Genomic DNA, 22,309 nt, shown 5'->3' with positions numbered 1-22,309 from the left:
CGGTAACTTTAGAGAACTCACTGTGAGGACATAAATTATTAAGATATCTTTAAAATGGTAGCAAGAACATATTTTAACTTTAAAGTCATCACTTGTAGTTGATATTTTCTCACTGATAATGGCATGATCTACTTGGTAAGTAAATGGTTCATCATCCAAGATGGGTTTTCATGTTCTCTGTCAAGTCAGCAAGTTGAGCAAAACAATACTAGAGCAATAGTTTTTTGATTTTGGCTTTTTTCAAGCCAGGTCTAGGTGCCATAAAAATAATTTACTGAAGAGTGAAACAGTGCTATCAATCATTTTGCTTATTTTACCTACAGTGTAGACCCAAACCTGGATGATCATCAGATTACCCAGGGACCTTTGTTTTCATATGAGAATTTTCAAATATGCATAAAAGTAAAGAGAATAATATGCATCTACATTAATATATGTAACTGGCATCCTGATTCAGTAATTACAGTGTTTTTCCACGTTTGCTTCATTCTTCCCTTAACATTTTCTTCCTTGTTGAAGTGTTTTCAATCCTAAATTTCATGTAATTTTACCTCTACATGCTTCAGTTTGCATCTCTTACTGATAGCATTTTCCTATATTATCACAATGCTATTATTAAACTTTAAAAATCTAGGAATAATCTTCTGGAGCTTTTCAAAAATACAAATTCTTCTATATACTTAGAATTGTCGGGGTACCTGCAAAAATAATAATTTAAAAAAAACTCCAGATAATTTGAAAAATTAATTGGGTTTGGGAACCAGTGGTCTACACAAGCAGTTGATTTCATTGAACTTTCCAAAATGTTTGAGTCATTCTAGAATACCTTAGTGATACCTAATGACTATTTTATAGTGTTTTACAAGTTACTCTGCAAGCATTAGATGCCATTGTTTTCTAAGTTTCAGTGCCTAAAAGAAGTAATAATGCATCCTAGAGTTATGTATTTTCTTTCTATTCACTAATCAAGTCATTTAAGTCATGTTACAAGTAAAAGTACTATTTATTGTTACCATTTAATGAGATTAAGAAGGAAATTTATAAGTAGTAGGCCAATTTGAAAGGATAGTAGCATGCCTTTAAATTTTTAGACATAGGTATAGAAATGATTTGTCATTGCACTTACAGTATTTTCATTCTTTTTTTAGTAGTTTTCTAGTTACTAAAATCCATGTTATCACTGCAGTTTCTTTTTTTTAAGTCCTATTATGAAAGAAACCTCCATTTTTAAATCTACTTTATGTTGCTGTTTGCAGCCCTCTGTCTAAATGTACACTGGACCTAAGCAATGAAATTGATTAAACCAACCTACTTGTCAAGAATGCTGAGATGATAAAATAATAGAGCAGATGTGATGTTTATCAATATTTCCCAAAGTATTATTTCCCTAAAAGTAACTGGTATTAATTATTATAATTTGAAAAATAAACTCCATGGTCTCATAATTCTTGAAAACATTAGGATGAACAGAAGAGTACCTCGAATGAGTGCTATTTCATATATGCTAAATAAATTCATTGTGAATTGTCAAGAGAAATACATAATATGAGCACTGTTTAAACTTTCTTTGGCCATGAACCCTTCTGATGCTGAACATTTCATGAGACCAGTACAGTATTAACTTGGGAAGCAATGACTTAGATGAAAAACACTCAACCATTGTAAAAAATTACACTGATTATATCACCACTGTAGCCCAACTATGATAGGAAAGGAAGAACAGTTGAAGAAAGAGCAAGCAAATCAACACCCAGTCAGTGGATTTATGAAAGATGATGCAAGTGATATTCAAGAGGATTCTGCAACTGAAGACAAGTTCTATAGCCTGGATGAATTGCATATTCTGGACATGATAGAGCAGGTAAGCCTGATCGGACAGGGTACAGCCCTGCCTTCGTTCTTCCAGAAACAGTTGTTAACCTTTGTTTTTGCCATGACTCTTTGAACAACATGTTAGCCTAGTGGTCTGTGCTGTATTTGTGAGGAGCAAATAAAAACAGGAAGAGGGAGGGACAGGATTCGTAGAGGGGAAAAAGAACCTTAGGAGCTGAAATTTTTCTCTTTAGCCCTCAGACTATTTCCTGGCTTTAATTATTAGGCAGTGTTGATCACAAATGTGTTCCTTGTGAAAGATTTTCAAATACCACAAGGGAAAAAAAGACTTGGCTTAATCCCATTGATTTAATTTTGAGAAAAAGAGTTTTATAAAACAAAGGTACGTTCATTTTTAAAAAATTAAACTGGTTGTAGACATGACATGTCTACAAAAATATTAATGTACAACAGTGTTTTGTTTTGTTTTCCTTTGGTTCCTTTCCTAGTAGTGGTCACTTTGGGAATGATGTACCTATATGTGAAAGTGATTTAAGTGCTCAGTAGAACACTAAATCAGACAAAGCATATGACTTTTTTTTTTTTTTTAAATCACTTGATTTAAATGAGAATTCTATACTAAGGTAATTTAATGATAATTTCATGAAAAGGTAATTTAATGATAACCTATTCCATAGTATGTAGGAATATTGATTGTCTAAGGGTACATTTAGTAAAAATGATTCCCTGGCTGATAATTGTCATAATAGAATACTTATATTTTAACTGAAATGACATAGTCTCAGCTTTGGATTTCAGACTAAAGTTTAAATATGGGGCCTTTGGTTTTCATTCAATAGTTATGAGAGCTCCAAAATACAATAAAAATATGACACACATTTTGGAAAATGTTTATGCCCTCATTTATTCAAAAAACATTTAGCACTTGCTTTTTGTCAAGAGCTATGCTAAGACATGGTCCCTGTGATCATAGTGTTTACAATCCAGTGGAGAAGTTGAATATTAAGCTAAGGTGGTACTGAGTAATAATTAAGTGTTTGGGCACTTCAGGCTGCCTGAGTTAGAATTCTGGCTTCTCCACTTTCTATGTAACCTTGGTAAGTTACTTAACTCAGTTTTATCATCTCTAAAATGGGAATAATAAGTGCCTACCTTATACGGTTTTTACGACAATAAAGGCATTACCAAAAAAAGCTTAAAAATATGGTAAGCATGCACATAATGTTATCCAGTAGTAGTAGCTGTAGACAAGTAACTGTGGGATTGTTTAGTGATTGCTGTAATTGGGGAGAGGTGGGTTTATCTGCACTAATCGGAGAAGTGATGTTTGCATTGAGACATAAAGCATGAGTAGGAGTTAGATGGCAACTTTAAATCCCCTTTAACTAAAGAATTAGTGTTTTTTTAGAGGAAAATAAGGCATGCATATTCCATTTGCTCATTAGGGCTCAACCAGTAAAGTAACTGCAGAATATGGAGAAACTGAGAAGGAAAAGCTTGCTCGGCAGCGGCAGCTTTATAAATTGCACTATCAATGTGAAGTAAGTACTTTTGCCATTCTGTCTGAAGCCAGTAAGAAGTAGTTGAAATGTTCAATTTAATGGTAGTTTCTTTTTTTTTTTTTTTGAAGAACCCATTTTTTTTTCTTTTAATATATGGTGACTTGAACAGAATTTACTATGAAGTAATATTTTTCATTGATCAGGATTTCAAAAGACAGTTGAAAACAGTGACTTTTCGGTGGCAAGAAAACCAAATGCAGATTAAGAAGAAAGACAAAATCATTGCATCTCTGAACCAACAAGTGGCTTTTGGAATCAATAAGGTTTCCAAGTAAGTGCAAATCTGTTGGTAACAGGAAATTCTGGATTTGCTCCTTTATGAACACGATCTTTAAACGATAATCCCTGTGTAGCCACTAGGTGGCATTGTGACTACACATTAGGAACTGCCGACTTACAGGCCTGCACTTGCTTAAAAACCAAATATATTTTTGCCTTGCCAGCTGGATTGAGAAATAAGCAAATGCTCACTCTATATATCAAACCTTATATGTATTGGCTGAACAAGTGTGATTATAATAGAATTACATGAGAAATAGAATTAACTTTCAGGTCATGATTCTAATTTATAAAAATATGACCAATGATTTGCTCTTTCTTTATGGCATATAATGAATTCATTCCTCAGAGACACCCATGAAATCACTTGAATGCTTTTTTGTATTGGTCTCTCAGAGTTCCTGTGTTCCAAGACTAAGAGATTAAAAATGAATCAAATTCCTGAAGACTTCCCTCCCAACATTGCCTTAACAATCTTAAGTATTAAATACCTAAGACTAAAAATTCTGACTTAATAGAGGAAAATGAGTGTCTTGTTTTATTCTTTTTGTACTAATAACTGTCTCCAATCATATCAGTTGAAATAATATGATTTGTAATACATTATTTTAATACATAGTAATGCTACAGGATGCCAGTTGTCCATGAAGTCTAATTTGAAATCCATTAGTTCTTAGACTGCTAATAGGGTGAATAGACAGGTTCTAGGTAATATCTTAGAGTAAGGAGTCCACAATATCAATTATGAAATTAGAGAAATATTTGGCAAAGATTTAGGTCTTAAATTTTCTCCCATATATGATATCATCCAACCTTAAAGGAATTTTTGAGAGGAACTGGATGCCATAGTGCTGGCAACATAATCTCAGTTAAAAACACTTTGACTTAGCCCTGCTGGAGTTAGATGCTTCAAGTTCAAGGAGGTGAGGACCTAAGATGGCTTTGGCAAATCTAAGCTGAATACAGTCACTTAAGAATCCACACTTAGGGGTTCAAAACTTTGTCTTTTAGCTTGGAAGGCAATGACCAATCCATATGTATGTTCTATCAGAGATCAGAAAAGTAATGCCATCCATGCAGATGAGCTGCTGCCTTTCTCCTTTACCGTCTGAGGATATCCTTCAACTCTTACAGCTGACCTAGGCACCCTTTGTATGCTTGAGACTACAAACAGACCATTTTAGGGGATGCATATGTCTTCATGCAAGGAGCATTCACCAGACATTTATTGGGGGCCCATTATGTGAGAAGAATTATGTAAGGCACATACCAAGATAACAAGACATGTCAGACATTGTGAGCTAATGGAGAGTACAGATTAATTTGTTTAAAATTACTTAAAACAGAGGGACTTCTAGTTCTGCCAAGAAATAGTAGTAGTATTCCTTGCAAATCTTCCTACTTACAACTAAAACCCCTGGATATAACACAACAAACAAGCAGAGGAAGACTCTAAAAGGTAGAAGAAAATAGACTATCTCGAGACCTTGGTACTTGAGGAATGATATGGCAGTGACTTTTCTTATTGCCTCCCATATATCCTAGATGGGGTACTGCAGAAATCACCAACCTGGAACAGCCAGTAGGTAGAGAGGGAAAAGCTTCGAGAAAAGCTTGTTTCCTCTATCCAAAGGATCAGGAAAAGGAAGATATAATAACAGAAAGCCTTTTTGGCAGTATCCACCTACTCTAGTCAAGCTCCAGTGGTCCCATACCACCCCTTGGAAGCAAGTATTGTGTTCCAACATGGCAGATAGCAGAAACCAGATTTCCTTGCTGGAGTAGTATCAGCAGTACTGAGCATGCAGCTGGTCTCCCATTCCCCACCAGGCAGGTAGTGTTGTGGTTGCTCTGCCAGGATATTGTCAGTGTGATCCAGCAGCAAGCTAAGCCTCTACCTCTGCCCAGCATCAGTGAGACTTAGGGTAACCTGAGGTGGAACTGGTCAATACTAGGTATCACCTGTACTCTCCTCATGGGGAGCTGAGTTGCCACCCCTGGGGCTAGTTGGCACTCTCTTTTCTCCCCTCTCCCCAGCTGGTGCCAGAGGGGCCCAACATGGATCTCCTGCTCTCCACCCTGTAGCAACAAAGCAATGTGAGTCAGCCCTCTGCTTTCTCCTTCCCTGGTGTCAGTAGGGCCCAACAGGAAGCTGATCTTACACTCTACTCAGAGGCAAAAAGCAGAATGAGTTGGTGCCCCACTTTCTTGGGAAATGTCAGTGGGACCAGGGAGGAACTGAACTTCTACACCACTCATCTGCATTGAGACAGTGTCAGTGTCTGATTTTGGTGGGATGTTGTTAGCAGGGCTGAATGGGAAGCTAAACATATACACTCAATACACATTCACTCAGTCCTCACATTACACAGGGGGTCTTCCTGCTAAAAAACAAAACAAAAAAAAGATTAAATCCAGAGTCTTATAATATCCAAAATACCTAGGTATACAAAGAACTAGGACAATCACAACATGAAAGAGAAAGACAGTCAACAAAGAACAACTTTAAGATGATTCAGATTTGAGAATTGTCTGACAAAGATTTTAAAGCAACCATCATAACAGTGCTTCAGCAACAAAATTGAATTCTCTTTAAACGAGAACCTAGGAAATCTTAGCAAAAAAATGGAAATTATAAAACTGAAAAATACAATAACTGAAAATCTTGCTGGATATAATCACTAATAAATTAAAGATGACAGAGGATTGAACCAGTGAATTTGAAGACAGATCAAAAGACATTACCTATCTGAACAGCAGAGAGGAGATGAGACTAGGGAAAAGATTTAAAAAAAGACAGAGTCTCAGTGACCTGTGGGACAATAATAAAAGAGTTAAAGTTCTTACTAGAATCTCAGGAGGAGAGAAGAGAGATGGGGGGGTGGTTATTAAAAGAAATGAGATGAAATACATAAATTTACAAATTCAAGAAGCTGAGTGAATCCCAAATAGTATAAACCCAAAGAAGTCCATTCCAAGTCACATAACTAAACAGAAAACTAAAGACAAAAAATCTTGAAAGAACCAGAGAAAAAGAACACATGTGGGAACACAAATTCAAATGACATCGAATTTCTCATCTGAGACCATGGAGGCCAGAAGGAAGTGGCACATTATTTAAGTACTGGAAGAAAAAAACCTAAAAGAAAACAACAGAAAACAAGAATCTTGAATCCTATATCCAGCAAAAGTGTCCTTTAGGAAGAAGGGAAATAAAGACGAGTCTCAGACAGGAAAAGTATAAGAATCTGTTGCTACCAAATCTACCATTAAAGAATGGCTAAAAGAGGAGCACCTGGGTGGCTCAGTCGTTAAGCGTCTGCCTTTGGCTCAGGCCCTGATCCCGGGGTCCTGGGATCGAGTCCCACATCGGGCTCCCCGCTCAGCGGGAAGCTTGCTTCTCCCTCTCCCACTCCCCCTGCCTTGTGTTCCCTCTCTTGCTGTCTGTCTCTCTCTCTATCAAATAAATAAATAAAATCTTTAAAAATAAAAAGGGCTAAAAGGAAGATCTGTAAACATAAAGGAAATGATAATAGAAGCTTGGAACTTCAGAAAGGAAAGAACATCAGAATGAGTAAAGAGGGGGGGTAAATAATAAGTCCATCCTATTTCTCATTAATTTCTTAAATCATACTTGGTGCTTGAATCAAAAATTATAATACCATCTCTTGTGGAGTTTAACGTGTAGAGGAAATACAATTAAATGTTAAAAGTGTAGAGGGTAAAGGGACCTATGTGAAAGTAGGGAAAATATCAATACCAGTAGACTATACATATTGTAATACCAAGTGCAACCACTGAGAAAGCTAAAGAGAGAGAAAGAGATACATTCGAATGCACTATAAATAAGTCAAGATGTAATCCTAAAAAATGGTCAAATAACCCACAAGACGGTAAGAAAAGAAAAACAGGAAACAAAAAAATAATGGCAAACTTAAGCCCTAACATCAATAATTACCTTACATGTAAGTGATTTAAATACATCAATTAAAAGACACTGGCAGAGCGGATTTCAAAAACAAAACAAAACTAATCCAACAATATGTTATTTACAAGAAACTTCAGTTTTATCAACATAGGTTGAAAATAAAAGGATGGTAAAATGTATAAAATGTAAAAACATTAAAAAAGCAGGAATGGTTGTATTAATATCAGATAAAATGGACTTCAGAGCAAAAAACTACTGGAGACAAAGAGGGACGTTACATAATGATAACAGGATCAATCCACCAAGAAGACATAACAACCTAAAGGTGTATGTACCCAACAACAGAGCCTCAAAATATATGAAGCAAAACTTGATAGAACTATAAGGAGAAATAGAAAAACCTGCAGTTATAGTTGGTAATTTCAGCACTGTATTCTCAGTAATTTTATAAAACTACTAGATAGAAAATCAAAGGTACAGAATTTCTACAATCCCATCAACCAACAGAATTTAATCAATATTTATAGGACATGTCAACAGACAACAGCAGAATACACATGCTTTCAAGTGGCCATAAGAAACCATGATAGAACATATACTGGCCCATAAAAACAACAAATTTAAAAGCAATGAAAGCATGCCAAGCATATACTCAGATCAAAATGGAGTCAAACTAGAAATCAATACCAGAAAGGTAACAGGAAAATCTCCAAACTACACAGCACTTCTAATTAATCCATGGGTCAAAAAAGATTTGAAGGGAAATAAAAATATGTTGAACTGAATTAACATTAAAATACAATGTATCAAAATTTGTGGGACACAGCTGAAGTAGTTCTTTGGAGATTTATAGCACTAACTGTACACATTTGAAAAGAGTTGAAAAAGTCTCAATCTAATCTAAGCTCCCTCCTCAAGAATCCAGAGGAAAAAAAGCAAAATAATTTAAAACAAGCAGATGGAATTAATAAAGATTAGAAGTAATGAAATTGCAAACAGAAACACAATAAAGAAAATCCATGAAACAAAGAGCTGTGTCTTTGAAAATATCAATAAAATTGACAGACCTCTACCAAAACAAACAAAAATGAGATACATATACCACCTGATGGTATGAAATGAAATGAAAGAGTGAAAACACAGCAGACCCTGCAGATAGAGAATTAGGCTGAGTGAAAAAAGTCAATCCCCAAAGCTTATATACCGTATAATTTCATTCCTATAACATTCTTGAGATGGCAAAATTTCAAAAATTTTAACATGACAAAATCATAAAAATGGAAAACAGATTAGTGATCCAAGGTTAGGAGGAGGAAATGGGAATGGGAGCAAAATGAGGTATTGTGATAAAATTGTTCAGTGTCCTGACTGTTATCATTATCAACATCCTGGTTAATATACTATAGTTCTATAAGACATTAACATTGAGGGAACATGAGCAAAGGGTACGTGGGATCTCTCGGTATTATTTCTTACACCTGCATATGAATCTATGATTATCTCAAAAGTTTAATGTTTTGTGTGTGTGTTTTTTTGTTTTGTTTTTTTTTTAAGTACAGTTACTCCTTCAACACGGGTTTGAACTATGTGGGTCTGCTTATATGCAGATTTTTTTGATAAATATAATATAGTACCATAAATGTATTTTTCTTTTATGATCTTAGTAATATTTTCTTTCACTTCATTGTAAGAATACAGTATATAATACATAAAATAGACAAAACGTATATTATTTGACTATATTATCAGTAAGTCTTCTTTCTGGTCAACAGTAAGCTATTAGTAGTTAACCTTTTGGGGAATCAAAAGTTATATAAAGATTTTCATCTGCATTTGCTGGGGGTAGGCATCAGTGTCCCTAGCCCCTATGTTGTTCAAGGCCAACTGTACATATAAATAACTGTCAAATGGCGCCATACTTAATAGGGATTTTGTAGGGTAAAAAGAGTACTGATGATTGTTGTGGCAAGGAAGAACTTCATTGAAGACAATATTGAACCTTGCCTGTGTAGGTTGAGATTGGAAAAAACACAGAGCATTTAGGCTGAGAGGAAACATGAGCAAGCATGGTATGTGTTCTCATATAGCTTTTAAGCCTTTGTTCAATTCACTTGAACATGTCTCAAGAGTATATGATAAAAATGTAAATATTTTTAAATTGTAAAATGTTGATTTCTTTTACTTTATGGTGTTTATTAGGGAGCAAAAAAAAAAAATTTTTTTTTCTTTGGCCTATTTCAGTGTCACTCCTACAGTAAATGTTTGGTAAATGTTTGCTGATGATAATTGAAGAATTAACAAAGAAGATTTATATAATAGCAACATATTTTGAACAAATTACAATAAGCACTTAATAAATGTAAATTACTGTCAATAAAATTCATATAATAAACTTGATATCTAGCCAGAGTAAGCTTGAGAACTTAGATCTTTCAGAAAAGAATGTCTAATCCTATCCTCATGTTATTCAAGAGAAAAATAAGACTAAGAAGTTGTGACTGCCTGAACATATATAGCTGTTTCCTATCCAAGCTGGATGATAAGAACTATACCTACCTTATCCTCTATTATTTAAGAATCCAGGTCTTCTGAATTCCCCACTGCCTCTGTCAGCTCTTTATTGCCCACTCTTAACTATAGCTAGGTAAAATATTAAAGTAATGGAAGCATTCAAAGGAAAGGAGGATGTCAACTTAAAAAGTCTTACTACCTCCTTTTCAAATCTCTCTACATCCTCCTGCATACCATAGTAACAAAGCTTGTCTTTCCTCTTCTTTACTTGAGAACATGATCTCTTTTGTGTAGAAACAGACCTGATTTCTTTTCATTCCATTTTCAGTTCAATAGAACATTGATGAACAGACACTTCTCCAAAGAAGACATACAAATAGCTAACAGACACATGAAAAAATGTTCATCATCATTAGCCATCAGGGAAATTCAAATCAAAACCACATTGAGATACCACTTTACACCAGTTAGAATGGCAAAAATTGACAAGGCAAGGAACAACAAATGTTGGAGAGGTTGTGGAGAAAAGGAAACCCTCTTACACTGTTGGTGGGAATGCAAGTTGGTACACCCACTTTGGAAAACTGTGGAAGTGCCTCAAAAAATTAAAAATAGAGCCACCCTGTGACTCAGCAATTGCTTGCACTCCTGGGTATTTACCCCAAAGACACAGATGTAGTGAAAAGAAGGGCCATATGCACCCCAATGTTCATAGCAGCAATGTCCGCAATAGCCAAACTGTGGAAAGAGCCAAAATGCCCTTCAATAGATGAATGTGGTCCATATAAAGAAGATGTGGTCCATATCTACAATGGAATATTACTCAGCCATCAAAAAGGATGAATACCCAACTTTTAAATCAACATGGATGGGACTGGAGGAGATTATGCTAAGTGAAATAAGTCAAGCAGAGAAAGTCAATTATATGGTTGTACTTATTTGTGGAACATAAGGAATAGCATTAGGAGAAGGAAGGGAAAAATGAAGGGGGTGAAATCGGAGGGAGAGACAAACCATGAGAGACTATGGACTCTGAGAAACAAACTGAGGGTTTTAAAGGGGAGGGGGGTGAGGGGATGGGTTAACCCGGTGATGGGTATTAAGGAGGGCACGTACTGCATGGAGCACTGGGTGTTATATGAAAACAATGAATCGTGGATCACTACATCAAAAACTAATGATGTATGGTGAACCCAACATAACAAAATTTAAAAAAAAAAATCTAAAAAATCTTTTAAATCTAAAAAAAAAAAAAACATTGTCTCTATAGCTTCTAAGAAGCTTGGAGTAAAGGTGAGTGGGTAATCTCTGAAATCTAATAGTAAGCAATCTAGCCAACATTTAAAGTCATTGTTTTAAGGTTATCATTCCAATAATTTATATTAACTCAAATTCCTGTGTATCCCAAGTGTCTGAACATAGCAAAACTTAAAGAGAAATGTGCTTTTGCTGTAAACTCCTTCATGTTATAGCAAATTAATGGGTCAGTGTAAAAACTTAGTTGTGAGGAGATATGTAGCAGCACAAGGAAGGAACATCAGAAATGGTTTGTGAACATATATCAAAGAAAAAGTACTACTTTGCACTTCTCTCAGTAGCTTTTTGCATATTAATTTTTAAAACAATCACAGGTTATGTTTTCTGATTTATATAAAATTTTTAACCAGTCTTCCCATGATTAGGTCATGTCAATGCCTCCCCAGTTATATTTTACTATTTTAATTAAAATTCTTAATTGCACACAGCCTCATTACTTCTATATTTAATATCTGATTTCTTTCAGACCTTAACCCTTTAATAGTTTATATGACTTGATATAATAACTTTGTAAGAAAAGTTTTGAAGTTCTCAATCCTACCACAGGCCTAGGAAATCAGAACATACCATCTGTGTTTTCTTGTGGGTAAACTAAAGTACAAAGGACTAAAGATATTTTGGCTTCTAATTAATGGGGTTAGAACTTAGTATTTACCTTCTTGGGGAAGTCAGTAAATCAGACATCAGGAAAAAAAAAAAAAAAGATAAATTCCAGAAGGACTAGGTATAGGAGACTAATTATTTTCAGGCTCAATATTTGTGGCCCAAAATGGTTATACTTAGTCCCTCCTAGCTACAAGGGGAGCTGTTCTGACTGTATTAATGACAAATAATTTCTAATATTTATCACTTTCATCTTTCCTTAGATTACAGCGTCAGAGCCATGCTAAAGATAATGAAATCAAGAATCTTAAAGAGCAACTTTCCATGAAAAGGTACAAACTTAGCTGTTGCTTTGGTTGAGTATACATCTCTGAAACTCTAGGTATATTCATTCAGCATGTTCTGGCCAGGGTAGCCATATAATTTATTATCCAAACTGGGGTACTTTTGAGCATCAAATTGAGCATTAATAATTAGACTGGGACAATAGTTACAAACTGGAATTGTCCTAGGCAAATTGATGGGGGGGTATGTTCACTTTAACTCTGCCCTAGAAAACTGCTGGGAGAGATTAGATCGGCAGTCATCGTCCCACAACAAGCGAGGCAGGGACCAGAGCTTATGTGTTCTTAACTCTTTGCCCTAATCAATACTGCTAAGTGTGAATGATTTATGAAATTGGCTGAGTTTTATTCTGATTCACATATTTTTGCATATTCACATAATTTTACATATTAAAAAGTAATTTTTTAATAACTTTTTTGAGATCTAATTCATATAGCATAAAACTCAGTGTGTTAAATTATACAATTCATTGGCTTTTAGGATATTCATAGAGGTATACAGCCATCACCTCTGTCTGGCTCCAGAACATTTTTATCACCCTAAAGAAATCCTGGTTCCAGGGGAACCTGGGTGGCTCAGTCGTTAAGCATCTGCCTTCAGCTCAGGTCATGATCCCAGAGTGCTGGGATCGAGCCCCACATCGGGCTCCCTGCTCCACGGGAAGCCTGCTTCTCCCTCTCCCACTCCCCCTGCTTGTATTCCCTCTCTCGCTGTCTCTCTCTGTCAAATAAATAAATAAAAATCTTAAAAAAAAAAAAAAAAAAAGAAATCCTGGTTCCATTAGAAGGCATTCCTCATTCTCCCCTCCCCTAGCTTCTGGCAATCATTCATTTATTATTTGTCCCAGTGGATTTGCTTATTCCAGACATTTCATATAAATGTAATCATATAAGTACCCTCTTGTGATTAACTTCTTACTATATTGTATGTCCATATTGTAGCATATCTCAGCATACATTCCGTTTTATAGGTAAATAATATTCCATTGTATAAATACACCACAATTTATCTTTTTTTTTTTTTTTGTATTTTTTTTAAAGATTTTATTTATTTGCGAGAGAGAGAATGAGAGACAGAGAGCATGAGAGGGAGGAGGGTCAGAGGGAGAAGCAGACTCCCTGCTGAGCAGGGAGCCCGATGTGGGACTCGATCCCGGGATTCCAGGATCATGACCTGAGCCGAAGGCAGTCGCTTAACCAACTGAGCCACCCAGGCGCCCCACAGTTTATCTTTTCATCAGTTGATGGACATTTGATTTGTTTCCATTTTTTCACTATTATGAATAATGCTATTATGAACATTTGTAAGCATATTTTTGTATGAGCGTAAGGTTTTCAGTTCTCTTGGGTGTATACCTAAGAGTGGGATTGCTGAGACATGCAGTAAACTCTGTTTAACTTTTTGAGGAACTACCAAACTTTTCCAAGTGACTGCACATCTTACAGTCCCACCAGCAATGGACGTGGGTTCTGATTTCTCCACATCCTCACAAATACTTGTTGGATTACCTGTCTTTATTTTACCCATTGTAGTGGATGTGAAATAGTAGATCATTGTGGTTTTGATTTGCATTTTCCTAATGATTTATTATGTTGAACATCTTTTTGAGTACTTATTGGTTATTTATGTATCTCCTTGGAGAAATGTCTATTCAAATCCTTTGGCCATTTTTTAAATTGGGTTCTTTGTCTTCTGTTTAGTTTTCAGAGTTCTATGCATGTGGATACAAGTCCTTTATCAGATACATGATTTGCAAATATTATCTTCTATTCTGTGGGTTGTCTTTTTACTTTCTTGATGATGTCCTTTAAAGCACAAAAGTTTTTAATTTTGATGGAGTCTAATTTATTTTTTTCTCTTGTTCTCATAAGCAATTATGCAGCAGTATTCAATGGCATAATAAGTCCTCTTGGTTGAATTAATATATGTCCTTGAATATTTTTTTCCCTCAGGACACTCTGGCCATAGTGGTATTAACACTATATTGTTTTATCAAACTTCTCATAAATGTTTGTCAAGTATGCAAGCATCCAAGTGTTTCTAATAAAACATTGAGGGTAGCTTTTGTACAAGTCCCTGTTATAATATTATATTTCCAATCAGTTGTTTCCTTTAAAGACATAATTTGGTTTGTATGCCCTAAAGTTAGGGCCTCAGGTGTAGGAAGCTGAAATGGGATAGGAAAAAGAGAGACCTGATAGGTAACCTTTCTCTATAATGTCCTTCATAAATACTGTCCTTATCATCTCCCTCTCTCATTTTTAAGCTGTAGGATTTGTTTTCATTCTAAGGTGTTGAATGTGAGCTGAGATACTGAGATAAACCAGTGCAACATTTTAATGCAGTAATTTAGCTTTAATGCAGCGAGGGCAGGGATGATAAAAACCTTTGTAGTTGCTATTTTGGGGATAGAGAAAGGCTTGTAGAAACTTTATGAGAAATTTAATGGTAATAGCTAATATTTATTTAATACTTAATATGTACTAAACACAAAATGTTTTTATGTATATTATCTGAATGTGTTTTCGCAACAGCTCTTTGAGGTCAATAATACAGTGTTCTCCATTTTCACATGTAAAGAAACTGAGATATAGAGAAGTTAAGGAATTTGCCCAAGGTTTCACATTTATTAAGTTTCAGAACTCAGATTCATCCTCAGATAACTTTATTTCAAAGCCAAGTTTTAAATCCTAGCCCTTACATTGACAACTTTAAAACATACTCTTGGTAGTAAAAGATAACAGTAAGGGTTAAGTAATGTCTTCTCTTGCTTTTATATGCTGTAAACTTTTACAAGAAATCATTTCTTACTCACTGAATAGCTTGAGTCTTTCTCCCTCCTGAATAAGGGGGAAAAGTCTGTCCTTGCTGCAATGTTGCTGACTCTTTAATGATCATATATTTCAGATCTCAGTGGGAAATGGAGAAGCATAATCTGGAAAGCACAATTAAAACATACTTAAACAAACTGAACGCAGAAACTAGCAGAGCTTTAACAGCTGAGGTAAAAAAAAAAAAAAAGAGAGAAATGGGGTTGGGGAGGGAAGTTTTGCTTGTGTACTAGTATACTAAAGAACTGAAAAAAGACTGTTCTAAATGAACAGAAATAAGTCATCTTAGGACCAGCCAGAAGAACATAGCTTCAACTCTTGTGCTTTTTTGACTCATTGGAATTTTGTACATGATTACTTCAGTGTTGATGATCTTATGTTGTTTTTCCCCAAATGACTTCAGGAAATTGGTCTGCTTCAGTATGTATAGCAAATACATACATTTTGGGAAAATTCTCATGAAGCCAGGTCACTAAGCCAGATTTCTAAGAATAACATTTTACTGCTGGAGAGGACATCTCCTTTCTTTGTTACTTTCTACATAGATCTTCCCAAAGCACATACACATCATACACTCCCAATTTCAAAAACCAACTTACTTTCTAGACCCCCAGAATATCATCCAGTTTCTTCTAAGCTAACTAAGAACACCACAGCTAGGGTCTCTTCCAAAAGATATATGATTATCTTTATGTATGTAATTTTTACTTATAGATAACCAAACTTGATATACAATAAGATTCAAATTTTTAGAGAGCTCACTAACATTAAAAGGATTATATAAACCTTCCCACATCTGTCATGGGTAAGCTGTATTCTTTAGCACAATGCTTGGGAATCCAGAGGTCAACAATCAAGGAATGATACCTGAACCAAAAATCCCTGGCGATAAGTAAAATGCAAGCTATAACTGAAAAACAAAACCCTCAGATTACGTTAAGAGCTCAAGTTTGTATATTTTGTGTCTCACTACTTTTAGTCAGAACATTTCTTTCTACTTCCACTATTAATTTTAGAAACACTTAATGCTGTCCAAGAATATAATCTATTTTCAGCAAATATTGAGTGATTAGTGAGAAAAAACAGGCCAAATGAGCATGCAACAGTAATGGTGCAGAATAAATTCCTGCTATGGGGAGACAGACTCGATGACCTCCCAAGGCCCATTTAGGTGGTCCTCCTGGCGTGGTCTGATTATTTTCTTACCCCTTCATCAATTAAAAAAAAAAAAAGCAAATAGCAGGACTTCTGGGAGTGTTCTTAAACTTTACTGAATATTAGAGTTACCTGAGAACTTTTAAAAATCCCACTCCTCAGGCAGCACTTGGTATCAATTAAATTAGAATCTCTGGGACCAAGGCATCTTTTTTTAAAGAGTCTGAGATGATACCAGGGTATGTTCAAGTTTGAAAACTAATGTTCTGGAATGTTTACTAACCCAGTAACCATTGAGTAAAAAAGAATTGTAGAATTAATCAGAGATTTTACAATGTATTATGGCTGGTCAGGAAGCTCAGGTGCTGGAAGAGATTGAAAAATAGCTTCAACTTTCCTTGAAATGATTGAGAAAAGGATGTGTTCATTTACAAGGGCATCTTCAACTTCTTTGTCTTTCTCTCAAAATTTGTAGGTGTATTTCTTACAGTGTCGTAGAGATTTTGGTTTGCTTCATCTAGAGCAGACTGAAAAGGAATGCCTCAGTCAGCTTGCCAGGGTGACTCACATGGCGGCAAGGTACCATTTCCCTCTTCCTTAATGCGTCTTCATCTCAGAGATACAAGTGGCTTTAAGGCTGAACAGAATCTGTGTTTTACATGTGTGACATCAGAGTCTTTGAAGTGAACAAACCCTTATTTTTTTTAAACTTCCAAAGTCATTTAGTCACTTTGCTGCTCTTACTTGTTTGCTTCTGCGGAAGCACTGAAGTCTACTGAGTACAGTAATAGCTGCGGACAGATTTTTCCCTTTCTCTGTAGTGAAGTAGATAAAAAATCTCAGAAACATGCATGAAGCCCAGATATTTACAAAACAGGGTGGATTCTAAGTGGAAAACCTTCTTCTAATTAATTTCTCTTCTAATGCTTGATTTTTAAATACAAAAGGGAAAAATCAGTATTAACACCTAAAATCATATGGTAAAGGCAGTTTCTTGCTGTGTTATAATAAATGTGATTTTCAAATATCAGGCAGGTTGCATGAGAGTATCCTTAAATTTATAATTTTATATCTTCATACTGAATTAATTAAATTAGAATTTCTGGGACCAAGGCATCATTATTTTTTAATGATTATCATTTTAATGATCATCATTATTCTTCAATTCTAAAGAATCAGAATCTCTGATGTTTAGCAAGATTCCCAGGATATACTGATGTGCATTCAGGTCCAGGAAGCACTGTTGTAAGTGATCAGTCTATCTTTGCTTGCTAGAGGGAGAAGGGGCACTATAAACTAAAATATTACCAAGCCTCTTTGTATAAGATGATCTCAGTGATAACTTGTTCTGCTCTTTTAAAGCTGGTGTGCTGGGTGATATTGGGGTGGGGATGTTATAACGGGGCCTTTTGAAAGGCCTCATGAAATCTCTCTTCTAGAGATGGCAGACCTTAAACACCTCAAAGCTGTTCCTACTTAAGTCATTTGGTGGGCATGTTTGGCAGAGCTGCTGTGTTTGTGCAATTTAGGCACTGCATAGAGGCAACAATCTAATTGATCCTTGCAGAAGAGGTACTTCTTTCTGATTTGCCCTCCCATAAGGAATATCTTTTTCTAATTTGCAGAAGAGCTGATAGGCCAGCCACAGCCCTGTGTTGTTAGGGTTATGGTGAAGATAGTCCAAAACCTGCTTCCAAGAGGAGTCAGCATCTTTGAGAATGCTCCTGCATTGGATGGCTAGGGCACTTTCTCTGTTTGACCTTCTCTGCCTCCTTACTTCAGTGGAGGGATTCCTGTATAAAGGTTTTATATGTCCTAAAAAATATATTATCAGGATAGAAGAACACTTGATGTTCTGGAAGCAGAAGTTATATTTGCTCTTGAAAAAAGAAATCTTATATGTTCCCAGTCTTTGTTTTATTTCTAATAACAAACCCTTCCATACAACTTTGTGCCAATTTGAGGTAATTGTTGGTGATGGAGGTAATTTTGTTGTTGTTTTATGTTATTTACATATATGCTAAAGAATATAATGGAAATTTTTGGAGACCTATGTGGTATATAAAAAGAAAGAACTTTCTCTTGTGTCTCCTTTCCTACACCAGCAATCTGGAATCACTTCAATTAAAGGCTGCAGTAGAGAGTTGGAATGCCATCGTAACAGATGTTAGAAACAAGATTGCGTTCCTCAGGGTAAGTGATGAGGTATCTCTGGAGTAAATTGACTGAATGTTGTAGGTGGTATATACTTAAAGAAAACATCTAACAACAATTACTGGAGAAATTTAGGGAAGAACCTGTTTTTTTCAGTTACTAAAGTTTATGCCTTTTAAAGGTTTGAGATCAATTATTTCCATGCTTCACACCTAATTTTCCAAATTCCAAAGCTGATGCTGCTCTAGTCAAAAATAAGTGTTGTAACTTGGTCTGAGTAATTATGTATTTATAAAGTTAAAAGGAAGATCGAGCAGACCTGCATTAGTTTTCAATCTTAAACTTTTATATAATTTTTTCAGAATACAAAATAATAAATTATTCATTATTGGTTTAATAAAATTAGGACTGCTTAAGGTAATCTAAAGAGGTAACCCATTAAATATTTATTAATTTCTTCATTTGGCTTTAGGATATTTTTGTATTTATATCTTAAAGTAAATATATATCTTAAAGTCACCCGGGTGGCTCAGTCACTTAAGCATCTACCTTCGGCTTAGGTCATGATCTTAGGGTCCTGAGATCAAGCCCCATATCGGGCTTCCTGCTCAGCGGGGAGCCTGCTTTTCTTTCTCCCTCTCCCTCTGCTTCTTCCCCCTGCTCATGTGCATGCTCTCTCTCTCTCTCAAATAAATAATAAAATATTAAAAAAAAAAAAAAGGTAAATATATAATGTTCATTGTTTTGTGATTTCACAACACTGCTACTAAAATAATGACATTTAATTGTGACCACTGCCTCAAAGCGTTACCTTCTTTTCTAGCTTTTCCACTGGTGGTCTTGACTGTTTCTCTCCCAGACTCTTTCTTATTCAGTCTTTAGTGATGCTTAGCACTTATGGTGGGTTTATTCAGAGTTCTGGCCTGCCCCTTGTTCTCCGTCCTTGTTTTCTTTCAAGGACATGTCTTCTGTGGGGAGTTTCTAAATGTTTTGTTTCTTAAGCATTTCTTTTTCAGTCTCTGTGGGCTGTTTACAAAACAATACTGTAAAGTAAAATGGGGACAGTGCCAAAAAATGTTGAAAGCATGTTGTTAAGTTTCAGTGATTGGAATCATACTTTTGGCAAAATCCAAGAGAATAAAACAAAGGTATATGTGGTACTGGAGAAAGCTAGAGGTATAACTTTGAAATAAACAAAATATGGGTATTTAGTGAATATTCCCTAAAATTTCCCCTCCAGTGAACATTTGCAAGTAGCTCAACTCTTTGTTACAAATACTTTTTTCCCATATTTATCAGCCCGTATATTACTTATAGCTTCTTGAATCTTTAGATGCTGTTCACTTTATATGATTGGTTCCCAATTTGGGTCTGAAAATTATGGAAATACTGAGGAATTATCACAGGGTCTGTGAATTATGTCTCTTTGTATCTTGCCAACGAACAGATATTTCTAAAGATACAACTATTTACGTTTGAGGATAGTGTGTTATAGGATTATTTTTATGTCAAAAACTGTTATGTTATTCCTGACATAATAGGTTGAGAATAACTATGTTTTATTATTAAAAACTACAGCAAGTGTTCCCATATGCTATTTCTTTGAAGTTGATTTTGCTCTAAAATACTGTTTCTCTTCTTCTACTAGACACAGTACAATGAACAAATTAACAAGGTGAAGCAAGGGTTTGCCTTGAGTACCCTGCCTCCAATCCAACTTCCTCCACCACCACCTAGTCCTGAGATACTGGTAAGAAATAATGACATTTTGAAAAATTGCCATCTTTATCTTGAAATGGTAAGGGCTATAAAACAGTGAATATTCAGTATGTTTAATGTGTGTTCAAAATAGAATAGGCACATGTTGTGCATATTGTTTGTAATTACGTCCATTCTTGCTGTATTATCTTCAGATGCTATAACTAGTTGGCTGGCTTAGCTGAGGCCAAGGCATAGGTGTATCACTGGATTTTAGTGATGCATTTGGTATGTAAAGAGGTAATGTATTCTCATTTTATCCTGTAAGTATCACCTGCAGTGTGGGAGAAAACTGATGAATATGCAGAATTCCCAAGCGCTCCAGTTACCCCAGTGACTAAAACATCTCAGTATAGTACCCAGCTGGCTAAACTTCACCCCTCACTTCTACTTTTGACATTCTTTTCCTTAACTTTTATCTTCTATTCTACGTTTAACAGCTTCCATTGATGCCTCTTCCCTACTTATTGCTGGGAATCAGTGAGCCTCAACCAGATACCTTTCTGCTACACTATTTATGTTATCCTTCTGGGAAACCTAGTACCTTAATCCAGTAAATTCAGACAGCTTTCCAAGATTTTAGGATAGAATCATTAGGTGATAATTTTAATTATCAGAACAGATCTGGGAATAGGAAAAGGAGAAAGATGTGAGATCTTTAGCAGCAAATCACTTTTCGCCATCAGTACTTCTGCTTGTAGTAGAACTTTGAAAATGTTATTTCTGTAAATAGTTGAGTGTATCAGAACTTAAAAATTATGTGAATTGTGTGGAGTTACACCGTGTTTCAAAAGCAGAATTCGAAACTAAAAGCATTATATGCTATACACCATGGTCTTTAGAATGCAGTATTGCCTATTGTATTTTTGGTCAGTTCAGTTTTTATAGGAGCACTACATTATGGACATTATTATTCTAAGCTTGGAACTTTATCATAGCCAACTACCCTGATAAGGAATGTATTACGTAAATGATGGAGAAGTCCAAAGAGTCTCCGTAGTTCTACAGGAAAAGTAACACATATTCTGGTACAATTTCTAGAAACCCTGTGCCTTCAGCCCATATTCAAACTACTGCCTTTTGGCTGTAGTTAAACTCCCATGATTCTAAATATAAAATGGCTGTGGAGACTCAGAAGCCAGATACAGAGATGTTTTTTAGAGTTTCTTGAAACCAGACCAGCAGAAGCTGTCTGATACCAGTGATAACTCCATAGCTGACATATGTAGTTAAACCTTGACCTCTGGATCATTACTTTGGCGGCTTTCTTATGTTTGATGGGGCTTACATGGGTTTAGTCAAGGGCAAAACCCACTGGCAGTTTGGCTCTGTGCATCCTTCTGCTAACATCTGAGAGGTACATGTGTATCTTTTATGCTTCCTAACCAGAGTCACTGCTGTGCTTGAGCAAAGCTAACAGTTGTGTTAAAGTGCAGGCATCAGTGACCATTGAACATTAGTGAAATAATTTGAGAGCACAAATGCTAGAAATGTAACAATGATATTCACCATAAATTGTGGTTTTTACAATGGAAACAATGGGTTTAAGTCCTAACTCTGTGAATAACTATGTTGGTCTTTGGAAAATCAGCTATTCTAGACTTATTTTCCCATGTATAAACTAGGAAGTTATACTAGATGATCTGGCTACTAAAGTCCATCTATGGGTGTTGAATTTCTAGATTTCTACTAGAGTAGAAATCACTAGATTTCTACTCCTGGAACTAATATCACACTATGTTAACTAATTAGAATTTAAATAAAAACTTGAAAAAGGGAAGGAAGGAAGGGAGGGAGGAAGGGAGAGACAAAGAAAAGAAAGAAAATCCATCTATCTCTGAGATCCTAGTAGTCTAAGGAATAGTCACCAGGCTTTAAATGTATAGTAGTCTAATCTGAGAAGTCTGAAATAATGGGTACTCCTCCCAGTTTAACCCAGTATTTTTATGTTTTATTGTATCTTGGTTTTTGTACCCTGGCTATCTAATCCTCAAGGAAATGTTAGGTAATAGTTGTCTGCAAAGAGAGCAGGA

At 35.4% G+C, this 22,309-nt stretch overlaps 1 protein-coding gene across 4 annotated transcripts in view; it reads left to right on the top strand.

The window, feature by feature from the left end:
• The window catches only part of DZIP3 (DAZ interacting zinc finger protein 3), a 96,778-nt gene that overhangs the window by 63,336 nt on the left and 11,133 nt on the right, over positions 1-22,309 (top strand). For 3 of the 4 annotated variants that reach the window (XM_035000214.1, XM_035000212.1, XM_035000213.1), the window contains exons 19-26: positions 1,696-1,861; positions 3,279-3,374; positions 3,539-3,666; positions 12,297-12,365; positions 15,286-15,382; positions 16,840-16,943; positions 18,470-18,557; positions 20,167-20,268. In XM_035000214.1, coding sequence (XP_034856105.1) covers positions 1,696-1,861; positions 3,279-3,374; positions 3,539-3,666; positions 12,297-12,365; positions 15,286-15,382; positions 16,840-16,943; positions 18,470-18,557; positions 20,167-20,268 — 850 coding nt within the window. Of the gene's footprint in view, positions 1-1,695; positions 1,862-3,278; positions 3,375-3,538; positions 3,667-5,711; positions 5,772-12,296; positions 12,366-15,285; positions 15,383-16,839; positions 16,944-18,469; positions 18,558-20,166; positions 20,269-22,309 lie in introns of all 4 variants that reach the window. The other variant, XM_035000211.1, reaches the window with a different exon arrangement.

This window comes from Mirounga leonina, unplaced genomic scaffold (genome assembly GCF_011800145.1).
Source record: "Mirounga leonina isolate KUSES-001 unplaced genomic scaffold, KU_Mleo_1.0 Mir_115, whole genome shotgun sequence".
Taxonomy (NCBI): Eukaryota; Metazoa; Chordata; class Mammalia; order Carnivora; family Phocidae; genus Mirounga; species Mirounga leonina.
This window is presented reverse-complemented; position numbering and strand designations above follow the sequence as displayed.